Here is a 20,860-nt window from a genome sequence, read left to right on the forward strand (position 1 = left end):
CAGAAAAACAGACACCTGTGGCTTGGGGTTTTGTTTTGTTTTTAACACACCTCTAGTCTAAGGCTGGCAGGATGCCTTGCATTCATTTGAACAGAAGGCCCTGGTATTAGCAAAGGCTTGCCTCCTTGCACCTGGCAAAAAGAAATTCACTCTTTGTTTGACTGTGAGATCACACCATGCACCCCTGCCCTGTTGGAGCTTAGTAATTAGGAGGTATTTGGAGGTAACATCAGGTTCGCTGAAGATTTGTGTCCAAGGTCTGGGTGTGCTCTCCTCACCCTGAATCTCAGCTTTCTCATCTGTAAAATGCTGATGGTAAGCCCTTCCTTGTCTGAGTTCCGGGAGGATTATGTAATTCAGATGGCTAGTGGAGGTGATGGCACTTGGTGGGAGGCTTTTCAGAGTCTGAACGGTGCACCCCACACTTGCTCGTCACTAGGCTGCAGACTATCTCCAGCTTGCCCCTGCCCACGACTTTCGAAAAACGAGAACAACTATCAGTGTTAGAAAAAGACATTCAGAGCTTCCATATCACTGCCAAGGCTGACTTTGTCAAAGGAAACATTTCTTTCTGTACTAAGACAAAGATCCTGCAGCCTGCTCTAATGATTCTTCACACCCTGTTTTAAAACCGGAAATGACAAGGTAACTTTGTGGCTGAGAAACACCAGGTTCCAGAATTATCTGCACCATGTTCCAGAACCACGCTCGGGAGTTAAGCCGGGTAAGGGAATGCCTGCAGATGCTCTTAAGTAGCCAACCAGCCAGGGACTCACTCCCTGCCCGGAACATTCACTTAGGATTTGATGTTTGTCATGAAAATGTTGCTTTTGCTTTAAAATACTATTTGTGGAAGTTTTCCTAGAATTCAGTGCTGTCTGCTGAGCTCAATATAACCAAACTGTACTAATGATAAAATAAGGGAAATTTTTGTTTTCTGAAATCTAAAGGCTCAAGCTTAAGAAATGCGTACGTTGTATGAGGACTTATGTTAATGACAACATATAATGTTGTAGCACAAGACTAACTTTTCTCAAAAATAAGGGAGCAGAGGAGTAAACATTCCTGGAATTGGGCACACAGGATGTGGTTTCCAGAACTGGGCACACGAGACGCGGGGTTCCTAAAACATAGACGTCCACAGAGTCAGGAGCCAGAGGTTAGTGGACATTTCTAGTGCTCTTTGATTTGTGCTACCTTCCTTTCTATTCCAGGAATATAAGCCAGACCAACTATGTAATTTGGGGGACCCTTATTAAAAATAAGGACTTTCAAGATGGCAATAGCAGAGCATTAAACCAACAATGGGACCTTTCTGAGCATGAGACCCTATGCGACTGCCAGATTGTATGTCCGTGAAACCAGCCCTAAATACAGGAGACTGTACTTCCCAGTTTCTTTGCCAAATCCCTGGTTAGTGTGGTGTGAGTGATGGGAGAGACGTGTACCACTCTGACACACTGAAGAGCTTCCATCCTCCTTCCCCATTGCAATATACATGGAGTCCTTGTGTTGAGTCGGTGGAGCCATCAGATTGGAGCAGTCACCACTCCGAGGAGGGCTATTCTAAAGAGCCACCCGGATCAAGACAGAAGCTCTTGAGTGTTAAGACACTGAGATACTGGAGCTGTTTGTTACTGCAGCATCGGCTAAGCCTATCCTTACTAATACTTAGGGGAAGGCCGGAAATGGAAGGAAACATCTCAAATCTGAAAAGTACCATAAAGGAAAGGAAACCAGACAGTGAAGAGTGGCGTGATGGCTCTCATGCCTTTGTTTTTCCATCAATGAAATCAGAATTCAAAAATGATCTTTAACATGTTTACAATTCTATGCTACTTTCCCTCAACTCATTTAAAAAATATATTATCTAAGAAGAAAGACTACGTACTCTCCTTCTCCTTTAGCCTCTCAATCTCTTGGCCCATTGCCATCCGTGGACCATTCTTGAATCACTGAACACCTCTAATACTTTCAGAAGCCGAGAGAAAAACACTCTCCTAGGGCAGTGTTCTGCTCTGTAGAAAGTATTTTATCAAAAAGACTTTAATTTGTCACCATGATTGGGCAGGTTTTTGATTCCAAAAACTCTAGCTGATATTGTAAGAGTCTCACTGCTTAAAAACAAATCACTGAAACTGGTCCCTTTTGTCATCGTTACTATGTTATATAAACTTGGATATCACATTGCCTTCAAAGTTGCTCCTCGTTGCTCTCAAACACCGGGTTGCTATAAGACACTCCCCTGCCACACGCCGGCATGTCAGAGAAGGAGGTCTGGTTTATGGGGGGCCAACTGGGGTCATTTGCCAAGGCCCTCTGCCATATCCGATACTGGCTTCTTGATTGATAGCCAAAACATCTTTTGATTATCATCCACAGGGCTCTATTTTCAATGATGGCCTCCTGCAAAATAAAGGAGTGACCGTTTACAATCAGAGGTTAGGTGTTTCCAGAATACAGCCTTCCATAGACCCTCATAAGGCACTACTGCATTGACTGCTTCAATCTAGCTTGAAAAACAACTTGAGCCTCTGACAAATCCAAGGTGATTTCATGTGATAGGTCATGGCCTCTCAAACTTTTCCACTTAAGAAACTCTTCTGGAAGAAGAGAGAGAAACAGTTTCAAGAATCCAGAAACATAGCTTGAAGTAGTCCGCCTCAAGGATTTCATATGTAAATTAAATGTAAAAGCATCCAAATTCTGCAGTTCACTCCATATCAACATCCGTATGTGATTTAATATAGATGACACTTAAAATTATCTACTACCAAATGGTATTGACCTTACAGAAAGATATGCCATGCTTACGATGTGACTTGGGTGTACCCTGGCACATCACTGCGTAGTCATGAACACAGGTAAAATTTGGGATGTGGGCCACAGTTTTGTAGCTGGACAGATCTGGATTTGAATCCCAGCTCTGACACCTACTATGGGCAAGTTAATTACCCCATCTGAGCCTCAGTGATTAGAAATAATAATTCCTTCCTCTTATATTTGTCATTAGGATTATATAACTCCCCTTACAATGCAGAGCATGGCATGGCACAGCTACTTCCCTTTACCATTCTCCTGAACTATTCATTTAACAAATGGCTGTGCATTGCAGCCTTATTCACATAAGCCTCCAAACTTCACCTACAAATATCTCATTGCAACACGTTTTATAAGATGACAAAAGATATGTCCTTTGAAAACATTTTGGACTGGCATTTTACATCATGAGTTAGACTGAGCCTTGAATAGAGCCCAAGTTATAACTTATAATACATAGCACATGAGGGATTATGTTAAATTCATTTTTTTCATCCTATGTGGTCACAAAGATTGACCATCTTATAAGTTATCATGAAAGAAACAAAGAGGAAAATATGAGGACCCAAGCTGTCCCACAGAATTAGAACTGGTTTTGGTGTCTGTCAGTGGTATCTTTGCGAAACTGAAAGAGTTAATTCTGTAGGATTCTACAAGGAACTTTGCTAGAGATAGTGGTCTCCTAAAATCCACCCATCTTTGACATCTGAGTCCACTGCCCATGGAAATCATAGAGAACAGCTAGTCTGAACATTCCTCTAAAAACTGATCATCTGCCGACAGGCTGTTAAACACTCACACAGCCATCTTATCAGCATCTTGCAAACCTCAGGGATCACCTAGCCAAACCTGTTCCTTTACTTTCCCAGACCAAGGTTTTTTGTCCTCTTTAATTAACAAGAGAACAGTAGTTCTCCTTAGAGCTAAGGCAGGATCATAGGTATTCAATTAAAGGTTTTAAAATCTAACTTATGTCCAGGAAATCTTAGCAGGCTTCGTACAAAACAAATGAACACACACACACAAGACATTAGTGCTCTACACAACATCTTGAGCTTTGTTACAATTCTACAAATGTGATGACCTGTATTACTTTGATGCCCTGAAAAGGGAATCAAAGAAAGCACTGAGAAATAGTCCATCCTGTCACTGTACACTGTAAATTAGATGTAGAATGAGAAACAAAAGGAAAGCCTTGATGATATACCATTTCTTAAAGAAAAAAACAAAACTTCATCACATGAGCTCTTCTGACAGACATTCAGATAATTCATATATATATACACACACACACACACACACACACACACACACACATACATATATACACACACACGCATTCACACAATGCATAAGTAATAAAAGGGAGTGTGTTAAAGCTATCCACATTAGCTCCTCTGCCTGTTAGCAGGAGATCATGAGACCCAGCAAGTAAGGATAAGGTCTCACTCAAACTTGTTTCGCGAGTATCAAATTACTGTCTCCATCTGCTGGGGGTGGGCAGGCTTACTTCTCACATTTAAGAATTGAATAAACCTTTACCCAGCTCCTAATAGAACAAAGCAGTTGTTATAGCTAGTAAGATGACTTCTTGCCATAGTTTAATGGCAAGCAAAAAGAGAAATTTATACCCAGGTAACTGTAACACTTGTCTTCTTTCTCCCTGTAGATTGTGAGCTCTACCCCTCTGCTATTATTACCCCTTTCACATCATGCCCTACTACGTGGCACAGGTTCAACAAATGCTTGTGGAAAGAGTGAATGAATGAATGATTGCTAGACACAAAGTAAGGAATGGTAAGTACCACAAGAGATAGCATAATAATAAGAGCTTATATTTACTAAGCGCTATGTGCTTTTCACTGTTTACATTTCATGCTCACAGTAACCCTATGAGATAAGGTACCATTATTATCATCATTTTGCAGATGAGGAAACAGAGACACAGAGAAGTGTAGTGACTTGACCAAAGTCAGACAACAAGAAAGGGTGGAGCCAGGATTCAAACCCAGGTAGACTACACTCTGCAGCTATAGTCTTAGCTGCAAATGTACTGAAGGAGAATGGCTTCCTGCTGGGGGATTATGGCAGACTTTGTTGCTTGATTACCCTACAGCCCATTCCTCCTGGCTCTTCCCTGCCCACCTTAAAAAAAAAAAATCATAACTAGTCTAAGCCCATTTGTCTAACTTTTTGGCATAGATCCACTTTCCCAGAGTCCTTTTCTACTAAAGCTATGAGACAGAGTTCTAAGCAATGAGGCATAATAGGAAGCCTTCTGGTGGGCTGCAGGACATTTTTTGCTTCCTGATGAAAGGTTCATACTTGTGGGAATAAAAGCTTGCTGGTACCTCTTCTTCCATTTTTTTCCTGCACTGAAAACAGACATAAAGCCTAGCTACATGGGAGCTAGCTGGGCCCCATAAGCAACAAGCACAACCATGAAGGCCAACATCTAAGGATGGTGAGACGAAAAGGTGGAAGAATGCAGAGCCCCAGTGATGCCACAGAGACACTAAACTAGCCCTGAAGCCACTGGCTTCCAATCTTCTTGTTAAGTGAGTCAATAAATATCTTTATTGTTTAAGCCACTGCTTGCTGAGCTTTGTTACTTGCCTAACTGATCCAGGAATCAGGAAAAATTCATGAACAGGCCAATACTCTAGCTGTGCCACAGAAGACGGAATGTTATTTCAGTATGCAGAAATGGGGAAAGACGTACTAGACAGAAGAAATAACACGATCATGGACAGGAATACGATATACGCATAAGATTATCCCTTAAAGGACAAGGACCATCTTTCTGCAACTCCATAAGACGACTCTCATGGCAATGCTCTTCTATTAATTCGGTGGCTTTGGGGACCATATGGTTTAGCACAGGACTCCTCAGTGTGAGTCCTGAGTCAGCTGCATCAGAATTACCTGGCAATTTATTCGAAACAAAAGCTTGTATCTACTTCAGACCTACCAAATCAGAAATGCTGGGGCAGTGCCGGACAATCTGTGTGTTAACAAGCGCTCCAGGGAATTCTGATGCCCACTCAAGTTTGAGAAGTCCTAGTTTAGCAAAGAGATAGATGCTCCTTATCCTAATTCTATGTCCTGTCCTGCCACCAGCTCCTGTGCAGCCTTTACCCTGCTTAGCAATGAAGGCTCCGGAGCTCCTGCATACAAAATACTGCAGGGCCGTCAGGCCCCAGGTGCGCCAGCCCACCACGAATCCCCCCTCACTGGAACCAGTCTGGGTTTGTAAGTGAAAGCAGGAATGGGGACAGATGGAGTCTTAAAGCTCATCCCTCCTACAGAATGGATGTCTTTTCTGGGGCGCCCCCTCCAAGAGTGGGCTTTAAGGAATGGGGATTGTGTCTAACAGCACTGAAGGAGGAGAGAGTAAAGCACGTAGCAAGGCAAAGGGGGAGCGCAAGCTCATTTTCCTGGGGAAACGGAGCATAAAGAATAAAAGCTGGGAAAAGCTCACTCTGAATCTCATTTCCCATCTGTAAAGTAAAAATGATAGAAGTTGTTCAGTGAAAGAAGCCAGACACAAAAGGCTACATACTGTATGATCCCCTTTATATGAAATGTCCAGAATAGGCAAATCCATAGAGACAGAAGGTAGTTTAGTGGTTGCCAGGAGGTGAAGGAAGAAGAAGGGGAAATAAGGAGTGACTGCTAATGGGCGTGGGATTTCTTTCAGGGTGATGAGAATGTTCTAGAATTAGACAGTGTTGGAGGTTGCACAGCTCACTGAACATATTAAAAGCCACTGAATCGTACACTTTAAAAAGGTAAATCTTATAGTATGTGACTCATATATCAGTTTCTTTTGAAGAAATTTGAATGAATTGAGTTGGGTCTCTATTTGTGAAATTTAAAAATGGATAGGACCTTCTCCCATCCTCCCCAGCCCCACTTTACAGATAGGCAAATGAATATCTTGTTTGGAATTCATCAGAGAGAAGCATCATTGCTCATGTTGCCAAGGAAGGGAGACCCTTGCACTGTTGAGCCTTGTCAGCTAAAGCTGTTCCTTTTTCAGACTCCCAGAGAATGCCTCCGCCACCCCAACTAGCAATCAGCAGCCTGAGGCCACTTACCTCCACGACAAGGGACACAATGAAATTGGAGCCGAGCATAATGACAATGTAGACCCTCCACAGGACAGGAGTGCAGAGCAGCTGGTGGGAGATGAAAAAGCAAAGTCAGTCTGAAGACTAATTATGCTGCAAAAACTTCATGCTGTTCACAGTGTACATGCAGGCTTCTAACCACACGCATTCTTGTGAGACACTAGACACCTCTGATGGGCAACTTTGGCTTGACTTTCTTGGAATCTCGCTGCAGTCTGAAACTCAACTCATCCAGCTCGCGTTCCTTCCCTCTGTCCTTCGCAGGGGTCAGACCCACATCGTAGTGTGGCATCCTCCCCACCTCCACTGGCTTCCTAATCTTTTTTTTTTTTTCCTTCACAGGTAATTCTTCCAATAACTTTCTTACACATCTCACCTCACCTGGATATCTCCATCTCAGAAGACTTGGACAAATGTAACAGTTTGTTACTATTTGTGTAAACGTGGTAGAATATACATATAAGAAATGTATATGTACACGTGTATAATACATATCTGAAAGTATGTAAAATAAACTGGTGTTATCAGTTGTCTCCAGAGAGAGGAACTGGTAGTCGGGGAACAAGGATGGGAGGGAGGCTTTCACCACATAACTTCTCTAAACTTTTGAATTTTAAACCATGGGAATGTTTTCTCTATTTAAAAAAAATATGAATTTTTAAAAAATGAGCAATAATTAGGTTACAAAGCAGCATGATTCCATTTAAAATAAAATAAACTTCATAAATCAAACACACATTTATAATATATGAATTTTAAAGATGGAAGGCTATAGTTAATAATGTTATAATTTTCCTTACCTGCATAGTTACATTTTTTAAAATGCACCCATAATTTTATGTAATAAGAAAAATAATTATTTTTAAGGTGAGCAATAATCCTTTGCAGAATCTTTTGAAGTCATGCTGGCAATGACTCTGCACAGGTTCCCTCCAAACCAAATACATTCCTTATTTTGTTACAAGAGGTCCCAGCCTCTCTGAAACAGTCTTCACTAACTTAAGAGTGTAACTAAATCCAACATGTTTTAACCTTAACTTCGGCAGGATTAAGGAATTTTAACTCATTTAGAAGGCTAGTAGGCAAGGACTATTTATCTCCATGAGTACCTAATCTAATTCATGAATACAATTATACTGTCAACCACAGTAATACAATTATAAAAATGAAAAGCTGAATGTAGATATTAGTTTATATGTCAAATGTCACCATGGGTTTGTGACGGTGTTGCTGGTTTGGAATGCACTATGTACTCCAAATGCTTGTCTACATTTAGGAACCTGATCTGCAATGGTCAGTCAGTCAGTCATTGCCATTATGTGCCATTCACTATGCCAGGCACTGGTAATACAAGAATGAATAAGATAGGATGTTGGCCCTCATGAAACTTATCTTTGAGAGGGAGAAGCAGACAGGCAATTTTACAAAGAACTAAAAGCTCAGGTCCTTTTATCATCTCTTCTGTATCCTATTTATTGGTCTAAAGGACTTTTATTAATGATTAACTTCTAATTCAAAAGAAGAATAGATTAGAGGAATCAAAATATACATTTTCCCTTGCTTGAATATGTAAAATTTCTGTCTCTTCTAGAGTTTCACAGTTGTCTCAAAATTACAAAACTGTAAGAGAGTACTTGAGGTAAGATATGGATCTTTGAACATAGGTTTTGCAGACATTAAGTATGTAATACAGAAAAACAAGTTTTTAAAGAGTTTTAAAAAAAATGTAAATACAGATTTGAGAATTAACCCCAAAAGTGTTATAGGCAAAACGGTTTTAAACAGCTTCAAAGCAAAACCATTTATGAGAAAATTCTCTTTAAGAGAAAATGTATAAATAGAATTTCCAATCTTACAGAGATCTTTTAAAGGAAAAACGTTCAATGTTTTTGAAATACTTGAAACCAAGGCTAGACAGAATTTTATTTCCCGACCAGCTTAAATAAAAATTATGAATAAATTCAGCATTCATTTTAACCCTACCATCTCAAAAGAATAATAGGTGTCAAGAATCCATGTCAATTGCAATTGTGGCCTGCTTTTTGAAGCCGGGGTGTTATATAACTATAAAATATCATCATATCCCAGAGATAAGACTTACATCCAGACGCCTATATAATTCTGGAATATCGGCAAATAGAATGAATAGACACACACTCAGCTGTATGACCAGCACAAGGACAAATATATCTGAGGAAATAAGAACACAAGCTATCATTTAGAGAAATCTGAGTCCAGAGTATCACATCCACTGATACACATATTCTAGATTAACACTGATTAGATTTACTTGATTTCTACAACCAAACTCAGCAAAATAGATGAAAAGTACTCACTTCTATGCAATGGGTCTCACCTCTACGATTTCCATGTATGTCCTTGAGGTAAGTGGAAAATTTCACATGCATGTTATATGTTTCAATTAATAAAAATGGGACATACATATAGGGTAATACTGACAAAATAACGTTTTCAATAAATGCCTTGGAGATATCCAAGTATCTGAGTCTCTTTAATGCAAATCATCCACCTCACATGTATATGCACAGCTGATTCACTTTGTTATAAAGCAGAAACGAACACACCGTTGTAAAGCAATTATACTCCAATAAAGATGTTAAAAAAAAAATCATCTGGGCTTCCCTGGTGGCGTAGTAGTTGAGAGTCCACCTACCGATGCAGGGGAAACGGGCTCATGCCCCGGTCCGGGAAAATCCCACATGCCGCGGAGCGGCTGGGCCCGTGAGCCATGGCCGCTGAGCCTGTGCGTCCGGAGCCTGTGCTCCGCAGCGGGAGAGGCCACAGCAGTGAGAGGCACCCACACCTCAAAAAAAAAAAAACAAAAAAACAAACAAAAAATCATCTGCCTCAAATCCTTTTCTGGGAAAAAGGAGGACTGTAAATAAACAAATGTTTGAATTGCAATCATGCGGAGGTCAGCGTTCGATTGCTTCCTCATCCCAAGAAGAAGAGCAAAATAACTTTCTCCGAACAGATTTTTCTGAGGATATTGATTCTTCAACTTGTGCTTCTAAATTTTCCCAATTAGAGGGGTAGTGATGCTATGCAAATACATGTCCCAAAAGCTAAACAGGTCACCTACTTCTCCTAACACTCACCCCCACCCTCAGCCCAGACTGTAAGGAGGTGAGAGGTACTTTGGCCAAGAATCTCAACAACTTTCTATAGTCAGGCTCCTCCAGGCTGGACCCGCTCCCAGAACTGCCAATCACACAGTGTCATCCCGACCATTGTATTCATGGCAGGAGACACTTCCAACTGAGCGCTGTGACCCTTCTCCCCACCTCCTCTGAGATGAATTCTGACAAGTACTGACAAGTAGAGAATTAAACGTGTCTTCCCAATTTGGAGTGAACCCATGAAAAGATACCTAGAGACAAATTTCTAGGGAAAGGAAGTGGTGGATTAAGAAACTCTAGTATTTAACACAGCTTCGAGGGAGGTAGCAAAGGACCAGGAAATAAGGCTGCATGTGTTTACAGAGCCCTAGAGTGGAAGTCAGAAGACCCTAGATGAGTGTCAACTCTGCAATTGCTCCTTGAGTGACCCAGGAGAATCTGTTCTCCTCTCTGATGACCTCTCACCTCTGATATGGTACAGTTCTACTCACAGTTTGTGTATGTGGGCTGCCTAAATGGTTTTCCTTTAGAGAAGACAAGAGCCACAATGATACAGTTGATTGTTCCCAAGAACCATATAGTAGTGTTCTCAAAACTTGTGAAGACACCATTACTTCCGATCTTATCTGGAGCAGTTGGAGAAATGGTTAACTTTGAGATGGTCTCATTTTGCACTGTGCAGGTACTAAAAAGGAAACCAAAGAAGCTAATGAAGTGAGACGACAAGTCGTTACGAAGCATATGTATCTACACAACTACATGTCCTCAATGCTTCTATAATTGCCTACACTTTGGGAAAGAATATACTGAAAAGTAAGGAGAAAGAAACCAGCATGTGTAGATCTATATTTTGGGTAGATGGATAGATGATTGATAGATAGATGATAGATAGATATCAATAGATAGATAGATAACAGATCCAACAAGTTATTTATTCAATAATTTGGGCACGAATAATGTAGTAAGACTATGTGAGAGAAAAAGATATGAGTAAGTCATGACACTTCCCTCTATTTGCTTCAGATTTCTGAACATTTACTAGTAGTGTGACTATACAATTCATCATCCAACAGGCACAGATTTGAATGTGAAAGGAAACAATATAATCATTCCTTTGGGATATCAGGCTTAAAATAGGGCTGCCTAGCCAATCTATAATGCATGGTCACCCTAGATATAAAAGATGGTCAGAGTTCACTATCATTCAAGATGAGCAAAGATAAGTGCTAATGAATGATGCCACCAAACTGTGCTACAAAGAAGAGATCACTGGAAAACTGCCAAGGGCCTTAAGGAAGCCAAAGCTTTAGTAGAATGAAGACCCATCTGCCTCCCAACATATGGGCCAGATGATGTTTGACAGAAATTAGAATGTGACAATCTAAGGCTGTGATCATACCTGTGCATCCCCATGGAATACCAAGGCTGCCTCTGAACCAGAATGAAGCCCACAATGTGCATGGCCAGGCTGAGAAGAATGTTGAGAATCACAGAGAGCAGCAGAGGTGGGGAGATCAGCCGTCCTGCAGGTCTGAAAGGCACCAGCTTGGGATAGGCACCATTCAAATTCACTACAAAATAAATTCAAGTTTTATATGTATATGAGAGCAGGAAATTTTTGTATTCTTCATCAGAAGAATGGTGTAACTTCTTGGGCCCATATATCTGAGGAAATTGACAAATTGAAATATTGATACATCACAAAGTAAGGGAATAAAACAATGAATGAATTCAAACTCAAGTCATATGAGGAATTCTTGAAAGAGAAGACAGAACAACAACAAGATGCCCTTTCCCCCCCTATTAAATAAGCAAAGACTATTACATTATAGATGAGGAAGTGATGAAATGAGCACTCTCATACACTGCTTGTGGAAACGTATATAACACAAAAATACCTTCTGCAGGGCAGTTTGGCAATAAATATGAAGAGACTGAAAAATGTTCATAACCTTTGACATAGCTATTCCATTTCTGGAAGTTTATTCTAAGCTAAAAAATCAGAGATGTAGGAAGATGTTCATCACAGCATCATTTACAATAAATTATGGTACATCTCTATAATGAAACAACATACAGTCACTAAGAAGCAATGTTTTCAAATATTTAATAACAAAATGAGGAGTGACATCAACCAAATGGCAGATTAGCAACTCCAACATCCCATCCCTCCACAGAAACATTGAAAAACAAAAGGAAACTGTCAGAAGCAACTTTGTCAGAACTCTGAAAAACAGACGAAAGTTTACAGCAAACAAGCAAATGCTGAGTCAAGAAAAAGACAACTTAAAAATGGGAAGAAAGCTTTGTGGCATTTTTACTTGCCCTTGCCCCCCTCCCTCCTTAGCTCAATGGCAATCTTGAACATGGTTGTCTGCATTCCCAGCGGAGGGTCCTTGTCCCTGGTTACAAAAGGGGAAAAGCAGACTTTATCCACAAATTATTGTGTATGTCTGTTCTAACCTGTCTGGAAGCTACCTGGAGAACCGATGCAAGGTGTTCATCTCTGTTTTGCCTAATAAAAAACTTAGGGTGGAAAAGCAGCATACACTCCTTCAAAACACTGTAAGGCTAACAAGCTACCCATAGTCATGGGGAGCAAAAGATTACAGTTGAGACATAAAATAACAACCTGAAGCCTAGAAAGAAAAGTTAAGGAGCATTTATTTGGAAAATATGGTATTCAGAAGTACCTGTGCATGTTGGGGAATATAGAAAGCCATGTGCCTGCCAAAGATGTATGTTCAGAAAAGACCAGGAAAGACCCTAAGCTTTCAGCCCTGGACAATCACTAGACTCAGCACAAGCTTAGTTAAGTGTTGACGTGCCCCAGCACAAAACTGGTCTGCAAAGACTGGGAGAGGTATTTCTTTGTTCATGTTTTTAAACTCATGGAATTCAACTCATGGATATCTCTGTCAAAACACTAGCTGAACAAAAGCTAAAGGAATAGAGATTTTAGTGACCACACATGACAACTGATCTAATCTTTGCAAAAATAGTTTAGAAAAGTCACTAAATAAATGGACTACTACAGTCTTCGAAAAGCAGCAAAACAAAAAACATCAAGCCATGGGGAGGGGAAAGAATCTGATTTCCAGAGTTACAACATTATAATATTTAATGGAATAAAATAAATTGACAGAAATTATTTCTGAGGAAGCCCAGATGTTGGACTTACTGGGCAAAGACTTTAATACAACTGTTTTTAACATGCTCAAAGAACTGAAGAAAATCAGGGAAATAATGTGAACAAAAGGAGAGTATTAAAGAGTTAGAAATTTTAAAATGAAGCCCAAAGACATTCTTTTTAAAGAATCCTCTTTTATAATTTCTATCTCTTTACTGACGTACTCATTTTGCCCAGTAATGGTAATTATTTGGGCAAATATAAAATCCTATGTTATTGTATTTGTGTTTTTTAACTCAGCTTTTTATTCCTACATGATTTAAAAGACAAATGCATAAAAAAAATTATATACGTATGTTATTGGGCACAAAATGGATAAAGATGTAATTTGACAACAATAGCATGAAAGGAGGAGACAGACCTGTAAAGTAGCAGAGTTTTTATATGCTACTAAAGTTAAGGTACCTATTCAAACTAGATTGTTACACATTTAGCATATTACATGTAACCCTCATAATTATATATTATGTAATAAAAAGCCTACAGTTAACATCACACTCAAGGGTGAAAGATTGAAAGCTTTCCCTCCTAAAATCAGGAACAAAACAAGGATGCCTACTTTCACGACTGTTATTCAGCATTGCATTGGAAGTTTTATCTAGAGCAATTAGAGAAGAAAAAGAAATAAAAGTCATTCAAGTTGGAGGAAAGAAGTAAAACTATCTCTATTCACAAGTGACATGATACCAAATATTGGAAATCCCAAAGAATCCTCAAGAAAACTGCTAGAGTTGATAAATGAATTCAGCTATGTTGCAGGATACAAGATCAACACATAAGAATCAGTTGAGTTTCAACACATCAACATTAAAATGTGGTATATATATAATGGAATATTATTCACCCATAAAAAGAATGAAGTTCTGACACATGCTACAACATAGATGAATCATGAAAGTATTATGCTAATAAGATATGCCAGAAATAAAGGGACAAACACTGTATGGTTCAACTTATTGGAAACATCTTGAACTGGCAAATTCATAGAGACAGAAAATAGTTTAGCGGTTATCAGAGGCTAGGTGGAGGGGCAATGGGAGTTACTGCTTAATGGGTAAAGAGTTTCTGTTTGGGGTGATGAAAAAAATTAGAAATAGACAGTGGTGATGGTTGCACAATGTTGTGAATGTAATTAATGCTCCTGAATTGTACACTTAAAAATGGTGAAAATGGCAAATATTATGTTATGTATAATTTATCACCATAAAAAAGAATGAAAATATGTACACATAAAAAAGTGGTCATAAAGTTAACAAACCAGGATGCACAACTATTATATAGAAAACATAATTCAAATTTCTTTATCTATACGTGTGTGTGTGTATAATTGGAAGGGAATACATCAAAATGCTTTAATTTGTTAGCTCTGGATAGCAGGATATAGGAGGATATAGGTGGTTTTTCTCTTTGTTATCTCTTGCAATGTTTTCCATCTTCTTTTCACGATGAATTACATTAAAAAATAGAGAAAAATCTGGAGATGCTTGTTATGGGAAAGAGAATAATCACAGAAGAAATGCGAGCTGTTTTCAAATATCTGAAGAACTATTCTGGAGAGAAAAATCAGACTATTCTCTGCCACCCCAAATGGCAGAACTGAAGACTGAGATGGGTGAAAGTGACACAGAGGTAGACCTGGCTTGATGTAAAGGATTACTCTGTTAACAGTAAGGACTGCCCAAGGATGTTCTTACAGTAGATTTAACAAATATTTAATGAGCTCCTTTGATATGTCCGGCACTGTTAGAAGTATTGGGAATACAGCAGTGATCAGGATAGACAAGGTGCTGTTCTCACGAAGTACACACACTGAGTGAGGGAAGGCAGGCAAAAACAAATAAAAACTTAGGTAAATATCATAATTTCGGATTGTGAAAAGTAGTGTGAAAAAAATAAAGCAGAACGTGTGGTGATAGAGAATAACTGGTTTGGTCACTATTTAAAGTGACCTTTCTGAAGTGGTGACATTTTTCTGACTAGAACCATAGGAAGATCTACAGGGAGAGTATTTTAGGCAAAGAAAATAGCAAAAACAAAGGTGCTGAGGTGCCCACAAGCTTGGCAATGCTCACAAGACAGAAAGACCAGGGTGCCTGGAACAAGTAAGTGGGTAGCAATATGGTTAGAGGTGAAGCTGGAGAAGTAGGCCAGAGCTGGATCACGTAAGACTTTGGATTTAGTGGAAATGGGAAGGATGATGATAAAATTTACATTTAAAAAACAACAGTCTTACTACTGTGTGAAAGGTAAATTGGGGTGAGGAGAAGTCAGCAAGAGCAGAAGCAAGGTCAGTTGCAAAGGTATCGCAGTAACCCACAGGGGAGGTGACATGGCTTTGTGACAGTGGCTACAATAGGGATGGAGAGAAGCTATGTAGGATGTGTTTCGGAGGTAGAGCCAATAGGAATTGTATATATATATATATAGATAGATATTATATGTAAAGGTGAAGAAAAGAGGGGAATTAAGGATGACTCCGGGTCTTCGATGTGAACAACTTGGTAGATTGTGGTACTATTTCAATAGAATACAAGCTCCATGAGGAAACGAATTTCTATGGTTTTTCCACTGACGTATATCAAGTGCCTATTACAGTAAGTAGAACAAACCAGACACTCAGTAAATATTTAATAATTTTGTTGAATATCAGATCTGATCTGATAGAATAAAGCATTCTGTTTGGGCACATTAAGTCTCCGTCCTGTTAAATATCCAAGATTAGATGCTTAGCAGCTGCATTTCCAGAATTTAGGATAGACATCAAGCCTAGAGACATAAATTTGGGATTCATCAGCATACAGATAACATTAAAGCCATAGAATTGGTTGAAATCACTTCGGGAGATTGTGTAGACTGAAAAGACAAGAGAACCTAAGAACAAGCAAGCCTTGGAACATTCTAAAAGTTAGAGCACAGGTAAAGGAGCAGAGACCAGCAAAAGACATGAGGAAGCTGTATTCATTAAGGCAATAGATAATTCAGCAGGGTGTGGCATCATAAAAGTCAAGAGAAGAAACCTTTTGAAGGATAGGAGTGCTGTTGAGAGATCCAAGTACAATGAGGAAAGAGAAGTGATCAGTACTGTTGACCGCAAGGAAGTCATTGGTGGACTTGACAAGAGCAGTGTTGGGGAAGAGACAGCCGAAGTGTGCATAGTACTTACTCTCCTTGCATATGTTCTCTGAAAGCAAAGCTTTTGAGCAAGTTTTTTAAACCATAAGTTGGCGTGATAGCTGTTAAGATTATGACGACAAGGTATAAGATGAAATAGTGGAAACAGTGTGAAAGCAAGACCAGGAGGCATGTGGAAGAGGCAGTCTAAGATTGGTACTTTTTTTTTGTATCGAAGTATAGTTAATTTACAATGTTGTGTTAGTACAACAAAGTGATTCAGTTATACACACACACACACACACACACACACACATATATTCTTTTTCAGATTCTTTTCCGTTACAGATTATTACAAGATATTGAGTATAGTTCTCTGTTTTATACAGTAGGTCTTTGTTGTTTTCCTACTTTATATACAGTAGTGTGTATATGCTGGTATTTTTGAATGTATCAGTAATGTGGACCCTCCCAGCCAGCGGTGTCTGGAGCTGGCTCATACGAGCTCACAAGAGCCAATTGCCACTAAGTTCGTAAGCCAATTATTAAATGTAGCCATTATTAGAAGAATACTATATAAAGTTGCAATTAAATAAATATTATCTTAAAAACAAAGATAATGGGGGCTTCCTTGGTGGTGCAGTGGTTGAGGGTCCGCCTGCCGATGCAGGGGACGCGGGTTCGTGACCCGGTACGGGAAGATCCCACATGCCGCGGAGCGGCTGGGCCCGTGAGCCATGGCCGCTGAGCCTGCACGTCCGGAGCCTGTGCTCCGCAACAGGAGAGGCCGCAACAGGAGAGGCCACAACAGTGGGAGGCCCGCGTACCGCAAAAAACAAACCAAGATAATGAATACTCAGAACTGATAACGTCCTAATGATTTTACTACAGTTTAGCATTATCTCTGTTCTTAAAGTTAAACATGGAGATTGAACTTAAACGTGTGTCACGTCTGTAGCCATTACATCATGAACAATTGTTTTTTAACTGAGGAAATATTCTTCCAGATTTCAAGAACTATTATCCAAATTAGCAAATAAGTTGCTCACATGACTGTTGAATGATTAAAGTTTCAGCATAAGCCTGTGTTGTTTTGCTCACTCAGGTAAAGAAAAACGTCAGCAAACATTCATTCACATCAGAACCATTTCAGTCATCAATCGCGACAATAATTGACTATGGATACAAGACTAATGAAACTCAGTTAAAGCATTCTGTGAGAATCCATTGGCTAAATGGAAATTGCAAGAAAGAGTAACGTATACTTTAATGTTATTTGATAATTGCTCACTACACATTTTCCTTTTTAGTAAAGCTTATAATAAGCTTCTATGCGTATGCATATACATGCATATCTACAATTTTTTGGAGAGCTGGCTGTTACATATGTGCCAGGAAACCACTGCCTTCCACCAAACAACTGCACAGGCCCAGAATCCAAATTCATGTCCGTGAACGTTAGAATCCGGCTGATTGAAATGAAATGACAATAGAATTAGAGATGGCAAGTGGACAAAGTGGGTCTACTCAACTGTTTGGGAAGTTTGAGAATAAAGGGGACAGTAGCTAATGGTAGATTTGGGGTCACAGAAGAGGTTTTAAAGAAAGAAGATACAAAACTATATTTATCTGCTGATTGGAATGATCCAGTGGACCAGAGAAAAGTTGGTGATAGAGAAAAAGATCATTCCAGGAACAAAATCCTTGAGGAGGTAGGAGCAGGTAGGATTTAAAGTACAAGTGGAGCTGGTGGCATTCATATATAAGAGAGAAAAGCAGAGAATATGGTAAACATGATGGATAGTGGTCAGGCTGGGGAAAAATCCCATAGCGGGGAAACTGGGGAGACAATTCATATATCAGTTAGGAGGTGATGGGTGAGAGTGGCATAACGGCAAGATTACATTTAATCTCTGCTCTAAATCCTGAGAGGTTAGGATTGGAAATGGGAAACATAAAAGCCATTTAACTTCTATAAATTGGGCACATTTGGACCATAACTATACCTAAAAGCACACTGAAGTCAGTTTTCAAGGTGCTTTTTTTCATTTTAAAGGTTTAGTGACCATTTATAGAAGCTCTATATTTGGTGGAAAACAGCAAAACAACGAGCCAGCTTTTCCTTTGCTAACACTTTCAACACTTAAAAATGAAGATTCTATTTCCTCTTTCTCTATCTGCATACCATACCCCTTTGGGAATAAGTCACTCATCACTGCGGCTACAGCTGCTACCCCTCAATGGTGGACTAACCCTGCAGGGTAGAGGGAAGCAAGTGGAGGGGAGTATCTCTGAGAAGAAAATTTAAAAGACATCTTACTTGTTACACCAATAAGAGTTGTAATGGCCAGATCCTGGAACAGAAACTGGTAATTTGAAAGGCTGTTTGTCTCCTGAAAATAAAAAGGAAAGTGGCTCAAAAAAGTTATAACCTTCTGGATGAAATGTGACATCAATTGCACTCATTTTCTCACTGCAACATAGGATTTTCAAGTAAATTACCAAGGAGATGGTATGGTCAGGGGCCTGGGCATGTCGGCAGGGGTACCAAAGGCAAGCCTGCAAACCCCCTTCTAGCCAGGAGGGCCACTGCAGTGTGCTTTCTGGGCTGCTCCTTTGAGCATCAGTGTCACCCCTGTTGAGGGGAACATCTCACTCTGATTCATCTCTAGTCTCTTTTCTACTTGTTAGCAGAAAGGTTGGGGTTTGGTCTGACACAACAAAATGACACATTCCCAATGGTCAGTGACAGATGTGTGGTGACCCTACCTAAATTTCACCAATGGAAAATGAGAATAACTAAACCCACTATTTGCATTCTTGGGTGTTGTTAGAAAGTCCTGATAAAGCACCTTGATATTCCTGAAAAAAAAAAAAGTTCATGTTTTACTGATTTCAAGAAACTTGCTTCCTTCCCCCCACACACACCCTTCGTGGAAAGGAGATAATGATGACCCATGTTTAACTCTACTTTTGAGCATAATGAGTTACTGGGATTCCAAACTAGGGACAGATTTCTATAAACAGCCTCTCCTTTTCCAGCCCATTCATCAGTGAGAGGAAAAGGACTTATATAATCTGAAAATAACGGAAGTAAAAACCTTCATACCAGGAGCAAGGGGGCAAGACATAGAGACGAATCTAGATACCTTCAGCACAAATGGAACTCACTTTCTCAGTGTTACTTAACAGAATAAGCCCAAGTGTTGCGCTCACAAATACTAGATATGTCTTTTCTCCTTTTAGATTTTGTTAAATAGTAAAAACCATCATAAGGCCTATGTGCTTTGGGGGCATGATATGCCAATTTTCAAGTCCCTGTATTCAGGGAATGAGTGATAGGCTGCTTTGTACTAGCTCATGAAAGTCAACTGCTAAAGTTTCAGGAATTCCGTGAGCTGGTTTTTAAACACAGCCAATATAAAAACTTAAATTATACAAATTTACCATTAAATAACTTATACTAAAAACACAGGTAATAGCCAAAACTCATCACTCTCTAATCATTTCCCTACATTTAACTATTATCAATGGTTTTAAGGTTATTTACAACTCTTGTATCTATATGGTGCAAGTATTATAGAATGGTATGCTACTGTATAATACATCTCTTCCCAACTCCATGTTCAGTGACGTCAGGTAGATAGCTTGAAATCAGCCATGGTGCGAGTAGTTATGCCATTGAAATTGGTAAACATTAATAATCGGGGTTTGTGTTTCCAGGGAGAGCCAGTTATGAAACATTTACCAGAACCCCAATTAGAGAAGCACCTCTCTAGTGAATGTTATGCTAGGGTGGAGCCACACTGGAACTGGGAAGATAAGAGACCTGGTCCAGGCAAGCCAAAACAACAGTGAGAGAGAAAGTTTATCTTCAGTTCTGAACCTCAGCTACAACGCGATAAGAAACTTCTGTCAGAGAGTCAGAGAACTGACGCCAACGACTTTTCCTTTGTATCCTTGTCTATTTCTGATTTACTTTCGAAAACGTTAAAGATAGTTTTAGAGAGGCTGTTGGTACTCGACATATCCCATGTGCACTCTTTCTTTAAGAGGCTTTGCAAATTGCCAGTGACCGCTACTTGTTTTAGCTCTCACTAACCAAGAGGCTAGGTCTCAAGTCATACCCAGTAGAGCAGCAGAACACCAACATACTGAATCATGCTGTACAGAGCCATGTACTTAAACATGCAAAATGAGGTAACGAGAGCTGCACGTCCTTCCCTGTGTGAGAAAAGAAACGAAAGAGTAATGAAATGAAAGTCACAAAAAGAAACGCGGTCAGTTATTCTGTGCTGTTCAGCTGAGCTCAGAAGAAAACATCAAAGCCTGATAATTCGATTGTTTGTCTGACAGACTGGACAGTCTTGAGCCAGTGGGAGCCGGCAGTCAGTGTGCTAGATGTTCAAGGAAGACTAAATCCAGGCCAAGGTCCACAGGCCTTCGATGGAGCCCGAATGTAGAGT

The 20,860-nt window shown here is 39.7% G+C and overlaps 1 protein-coding gene across 1 annotated transcript in view; it reads right to left on the bottom strand.

Moving 5' to 3' along the window:
* Nucleotides 1–1,963: 1,963 nt before the first annotated feature.
* The window catches only part of ATP13A4 (ATPase 13A4), a 99,969-nt gene continuing 81,072 nt past the window's right edge, over nt 1,964–20,860 (bottom strand). Inside the window, exons 23-29 of the mRNA XM_032629402.1 lie at nt 20,522–20,618; nt 18,715–18,787; nt 11,493–11,664; nt 10,585–10,778; nt 9,055–9,143; nt 6,921–7,001; nt 1,964–2,406 (exon numbers count right to left, since the gene is read on the bottom strand). Of these exons, the coding sequence (XP_032485293.1) occupies nt 2,194–2,406; nt 6,921–7,001; nt 9,055–9,143; nt 10,585–10,778; nt 11,493–11,664; nt 18,715–18,787; nt 20,522–20,618 (919 nt within the window). The 3' untranslated portion in view covers nt 1,964–2,193. The remainder of the gene's footprint in view (nt 2,407–6,920; nt 7,002–9,054; nt 9,144–10,584; nt 10,779–11,492; nt 11,665–18,714; nt 18,788–20,521; nt 20,619–20,860) is intronic.

The sequence above is a fragment of the Phocoena sinus genome, chromosome 4, assembly GCF_008692025.1.
Source record: "Phocoena sinus isolate mPhoSin1 chromosome 4, mPhoSin1.pri, whole genome shotgun sequence".
Taxonomy (NCBI): Eukaryota; Metazoa; Chordata; class Mammalia; order Artiodactyla; family Phocoenidae; genus Phocoena; species Phocoena sinus.